Source organism: Nilaparvata lugens, chromosome 5, assembly GCF_014356525.2.
Source record: "Nilaparvata lugens isolate BPH chromosome 5, ASM1435652v1, whole genome shotgun sequence".
Lineage (NCBI taxonomy): Eukaryota > Metazoa > Arthropoda > Insecta > Hemiptera > Delphacidae > Nilaparvata > Nilaparvata lugens.
The window spans coordinates 5,300,077-5,306,511 of NC_052508.1; the positions used below are offsets into that span (position 1 = coordinate 5,300,077).

General features: G+C 33.6%; 1 protein-coding gene across 1 annotated transcript in view; it reads right to left on the reverse strand.

Moving 5' to 3' along the window:
- Positions 1-6,253, reverse strand: part of LOC111050878 (intraflagellar transport protein 57 homolog) — a 31,442-nt gene extending 25,189 nt beyond the window's left edge. Inside the window, exon 1 of the mRNA XM_039429787.1 lies at positions 6,204-6,253. Coding sequence (XP_039285721.1) covers positions 6,204-6,219 — 16 coding nt within the window. The 5' untranslated portion in view covers positions 6,220-6,253. The remainder of the gene's footprint in view (positions 1-6,203) is intronic.
- Between the last annotated feature and the right edge of the window lie 182 nt (positions 6,254-6,435).

The following is a 6,435-nucleotide window of genomic DNA, read 5'->3' on the forward strand; positions in this document are numbered from 1 at the left end:
TATTAACAAAATGTTGATAGCTCAATCCTTATAGAGATTCTATTAGATTGAACATAACTTATCATACACATGATGAACATATGTGTTTGTCAAGTTCCGTTCAATCTAATAGAATTGAGATACAATCAGTCAAAAGTGACGAGGTTTCTCGGGGTCGAGCTGCAGGATGACTTGAAATGGAGTGATCAGGTGGAGCGTCTCTTGCATAGGATATCTGCTATTCTGTTCTCGCTGAGGTGTGTGAGGAGAGCAGTAGGGTATAATTCCCTGCTTGCGATCTATCATGGCTATCTCATGTCTGTCATTCGTTACAGTTTGATATTCTGGGGTGGCTATGACACACACCTTGGGGTAATTCTCAGGATGTAGAAAAGAGCTCTGAGAATAATCTTCAACCTGAGTGCCCGAACATCCTGTAGGCCTTATTTTGTGTGTGAGAGAGAGAGAGAGAGTATATCAACTTTGCCAGCCATGTACTTTCTGGAGATCATCATGTACGTTACGGTAGTGAAAATTGGAGGGCATTCTCATCCGTTGCACTTGATCATTCCTACAATACGAGGAGTGGTGGCTCGATCCTCGGTTACCCGGCACATAGACTAACCCTTCTGGAGAAAGGCCCACACTATTGCACAATAAAAATTATAAATAGACTTCCCCATCATTTTAAAGATTTTTCCAACTTTTCAAAGATGACCGGAAGGATAGGGAAAGTTCTGTTAAAAAGAGCGCCATACACAGTGGATGAATGTGTGGATGTCTTGAGGGAAGAAAATTACATATCATAGAATTATTACAAAATAAAAATTTCCTTTAAATCAACTGAAATTAATCGATTTCTTCCAGGGGGTGCTCTAGAGACAATGTTTTTTCTTTGACGTCTCCTTGCACTATTTTATTTTCTGTGTTTATTATTGATTGTGACGATTCAATGTTGCGAAGCTTGTCTTTTATATGCAACTACTTGAATAAATGAAATTTTATTTGATTTGAATCTATAAGGATTAAGCTATCAACATTTTGTTAATAACTTTGGTGTAAACGCAGCTTTACGGTTTCATCTTCAGTGTGAGAAGTCAAAACTTTGCATTCATAGTTTGAAAATACTTGATGTTTGAATATGACACTATTGGTGTTGAAGCATATATGTAAATTTGCAAAAAAATTGTGATATTTCTAACAATATCCCACTGTTTTCAATATGGATAGATATCACAACAACACAATCTGAAGAATTGGATAACTTATAAATGTTTATGAGCATTAATTGTATAAAACACACAATAGTTATATCTTAGTGAAATACAATTTTCTGAGCTATTACTTTTCTATTTCTCTGTAGTTATACAAAGCAAAGAACTATGAGGTGATGAACAATATGGTTCTCTTTAAAACGCGTGTATACATCACCGAAATGTGACAAAAACAAAACATATTTCCACTTTGAATGAGTGCTCGAAACTATAGTGAGGTCCACGTTATAATGGAGAACAACGTTGCCGATCCTCTATCTTGTCAATGCCTTCAATAGACTCTTGATATGCCTTCTATTGCAAAAGAGATAGCGCTATCCGCTTTGTTGAATGATAGACAAGGATAGCAACACAATCGCTATAATCAAACACTCTGCCATCATAACGTGGACCTCACTATAGTTGTGTTATGTGGAATATTTTTAAAAATGGTACTCTAGTCTGTGTAAAATAAGTTGAGACTTGGCCCTCCATCCGAAGAAATTACAAGGTTGCCAATTTGTGTAAAATTGCAACTTTCTCAAATTTCCAATTCAAGGTCAGAATTGGATGTAGAATATCATTCCCGATATCCTATAGTAGTGCTAAAAATGTTTCAGGGTTAAAGAATTAAAAGAAAATTCAACTTTTATAATAAAATTGGAAGCATCGCGAAGATTTGTTTTTCTTTTGAATATCACTTCTTTCAGAATCATGGAGCGTCGTAATATGCGTGATAATTTTATATCAAATTAACGGGGAGAATGTCTCCTTTCTATTGGTGTCTGGATCATTTTTATCTGACCTATAGTTATTTTTTAATTAATGATTATGTTCGTCAATGTCGAGACATTAATATTTTACATATTTTTGTAATGCAATGTGGAAAATAAATTGATTCGATTTGAATTATAAAAAAATTCAAGTAGCCCTATTCAAATAACAAACAATAATTCATTTCCACGACGATTTCTACTGGTGGTTTTACCAATGTATTTTTCACGATCAATATCTTCATCAATAAAATAACACTTGTCCTATGAAAAACTGATTGCACTGTCATTCTGCCATGCACACTTGATAAATCAATGCCAAGAACCTTTTGTTTGGCGAACCCACTCAATACCTCAACCCAAACATTGCCAACAAATCAGGGATTCACTCTAATCTGTCAGAAATGGCTGAGTGATTAGCATTGATGTTATTCATGTGCAATTCTGACAGTTTAGTGTAAATTTTACTTGCTATTAGTATTACTGGTTTCACTTTCTTGTTTGAAACATTAATCTGTCATCGATTTGAACCATTATAAATCTTACACCTTTCAACAAAGTGCAAGCCATCAGTAGATTCCATTTCAACATTATGATAATCTGTCTGTTTTTACTTTCCTTGTCCTATTACCATAGGTAAGGAAAGTATTGTATTCCGAAAAAATTGAAGTATCCCAATTTATAAATTTCGATACGTTTCAAGGTCCCCTGAGTCCAAAAAAGTGGGTTTTGGGTATATTGGTCTGTATGTGTGTATGAGTGTGTGTGTGTGTGTCTGTGTACACGATATGTCATCTCCCAATTAACAGAATGACTTGAAATTTGGAACTTGAATAAGGTCCTTACAAAATAAGGATCCGACACGAAGAATTTCGATCAAATGCAATTCAAGATGGCGGCTAAAATGGCGAAAATGTTGTCAAAAACAGGGTTTTTCGCGATTTTCTCGAAAACGGCTCCAACGATGTTGATCAAATTAATATCTAAAATTGTCATTGATAAGCTCTATCAACTGCCACAAGTCCCATATCTTTGAAAATTTCAGGAGCTCCACACCATCTATGCAAAGTTTGATTTTAGATTCTCAATTATCAGGCTTTAGATACAATTCAAACAAGAACATTCAAGTGGAAAAGATTGAGCATAAAAATCTCCACGATTTATGTTGAGTAACATTTTACCTAAAATTGAAAATAAGCTTGAAATTCGAGAAAATGTGATTATTCAATTGCAAACTGTTGGCAACTGTTGATTCTATTAAATAGATTAAATTTTAATCACTCACTATGAAGAGATAGCAGACCTCGTGTGTATCCAGCGTTATATTGTCCTGTCACCAGCTGGCTTAGATCTTTGAATAGTAGACTTGAGATGCGCGTGAACACTAGCGTCAGGTGATTATCAATTTTCAAAACGGCAAGGAAAGTTGTGTGAGTGTACCACGCCAGATATTCTATGGATGGAGTGGAAATGTTATTATTGTGCAAGTTTGATACATAGAGAAATGATAGCATATGATTCCATCATATTCCATGGTATATAGGTCGTTAATGTTCCAAATTTCAAGCCGATTACTGTCGACTATAGTCTATTATTAGCCTATACTGTGTTGTTGGGGTGAGAGTGTAAGGACGGCATAGTATGGGAGATAACAGCGTCACATAGCTTCACGAAAAACAACTACTAGCACTATCGGCTTCAGTTAACAGTGAAATTTGGGACATAAACGCCTAAACCTATAAATAAATATGTTATTGGTCATAAATATTTCAAGAATACATGGACCACATGTCAGGCAATCATAAGACAATAAAAGGTTCATAAATTAAAAAAAACTATTAGTAAAATATACTTATTGATAGGATGTACGCAGTACCGTGTAACACTTAACTCCATTCAAACTCAAAATAATCATTAACAGTGTACAAGCACTAAGAAAACAATACATTTTTTTAATACCCGCTTAAATATCCGCTAAATACCATGGAGTATCTTCTTAAGCTATCTTTTCTCTATTATAATACCAACGGTACTTCTTTTTGACCCGATAAACTAGGTACCTATCCATTGTTTTGAAAATCCGATAATACCTGCATATAAGTTGAGGATCATGCGCTTGCTACTTACTGTAGCAACTGTATTTTTTGTATACAGTACTTACTGTATTTATTGTAGTTCATTTATTTCTAGACTGAAAAGTGGACTCAAATCAATTCAAGTGGATAGCATAACCTATAATTTTTATTCATTCATAACTCTACCTTCATTGTATCATCATTCATCCCATCATCATCATCATAACCTAGGCTTAAAATACTTCTAGAAAGTCGCCTTTGTAAAATAATAATAAAAAAACTCCCGTTGGAAGGGTGACCACTTAAGCCAAGTTTTCGGAATATGATTCATGAGTTGAAAAATCGCTTACCACACTCAATCAATCATTTATTTTTTCCAAAACATACATGGAAATGTACATGAAAAAGTCAAAACTAAAACTAACTTAGAGCTAAAGAGAAAAAGTGACATTTAAAAATTCATTTTTTTACAGTAAACTCGTTTATACTGTAGCATGCCAAATCTATAAAATATGCTCTCTTGAATTTTGATCTATCACGTTCATGCCTTATTTTATGTAACCTGGGAGGCAACCAATAAATTCTATTCCCATGTACATTGTACTTTGTTTATATTTTTCCTTGTTGTGTTTCTTTATTGTAAAATTATTTTTATCTCTTGTGTTGTAATTATGTATAGGCCTACACAAGAAATAAAAATCATTCTCGAGTGATCAAGGAAAAAACACTCATCTCCCATTATCATCCGCACGCACAAGCCTAGAGCTCATATGTGGACATCACCCCATCAAAAAAAATAAAAATTATTGGGCCGTCAATTTTCATACTGGTGCAAACTACATGCAACTGATTTTTGTTTTGTAGCCTACAATATACTAACACAATAATTAACAATTTACAATCTGTACTTATATTAAAAATATAATAGATAGTAATAGGTATATATAGTACAGTACATAATTTAAATTTGTAAAATCAATTATTGGCTACTTTTGTTCAAATTAATGAAAACAATATAAAAACTTATAGTGCCCTTTATTAAAAACTTTAAAATATTCATCTTAAAAATCAACTATATAGTCGAAACTAGTCATTAAAATATTTTAAAGTTTTTAATAAAGAGTACGCTAAAAGTCTTTATATTGTTTTTTTAATTTTGTAAGTATTTAGTAATACATAAATTTATCTACCTCATTTATGTAACAATACTGATGTGAAAATATTGATAGATAAAATTACAAAGGCAGTCCTTAAAATGATTTAGATTGATCCAATATCAGGGCGTTAGTTGTTGCCAGCTTAATGTATATTAAAAAGTATTCTAATATGAAGAGGATTGGACAATTAATAGCTGTTACTGTCTCGATCAATTCAATTTTTTGGCTTTCTACCAAATTCATGTTCGGAGTGTGAGGAAGAAAAAGGCTTATGAGGGAGAAAAGTATTCTTCATTCTTTATTGATTGATCCACTTAGTACATCATCAAAATGATAGGGAGAGAAAAATAAGGTAACCTTGTGCTATTCCTCTCCCAAATTTAGATAAGGTTACACATCGGTAATCCTTTTTTTATTATATGACATTATATAATGAGGTAAGAGACTGTACAGGGAACGGGCGCATTTCATAATAATTATATCTTGATTTGGTGAACTCGAGTTCATGTTCAGTGAGAGAAGAAGGAAGATATATGGAGAAAATCAATGATCTAAGAGACTATAGTCAGGTCCACGTTATAATTGCAGTGTTTGATTAGCAATTGTATTGCAGTCCTTGTCTATCATTCAACAAAGCGGATAGCGCTATCTCTTTCTCGCTTTGCTCTGTTGCCAGATCGTTGTTTAACAATGTGGAAATATAATTAATATTTAAATATATATAATCTTGATTATGAAAATTCATTATGAAATCATTGAAAAATATAATTTCTTGCTTGATAAAATATAATTGATTACTTTAAATGAGGATGAACAATTAATATTACATCGATAAATGTGTATCAGCTACCGTCTATAGAAAGCATTGACAAGACAGAGGATCGGCCTCTCCTGTCTTTCTCCGGTATCAGTTTCCCTCCATAGAAGGCATGACTAGACAGAGGATCGGCAACATTGTTCTCCTACCTTTCTCTACTGCCATTATAACGTGGACCTCGCTATAGAGGAAATCGACGCATTTGATGTTTCTTGATTTGGTGAACAGTTCTCTATATAGTCTACTGACTGATGTACGGTAGTGACTATAGTCAGAGGGTGGAAAGTAGAGGGGTAGGTTGAGAAGAGGAGGGGAAGCAGACTGAAATAAACACGTCACGTGACATCAATAACACCGCTGATTCATTTTATTGTTGCTAGT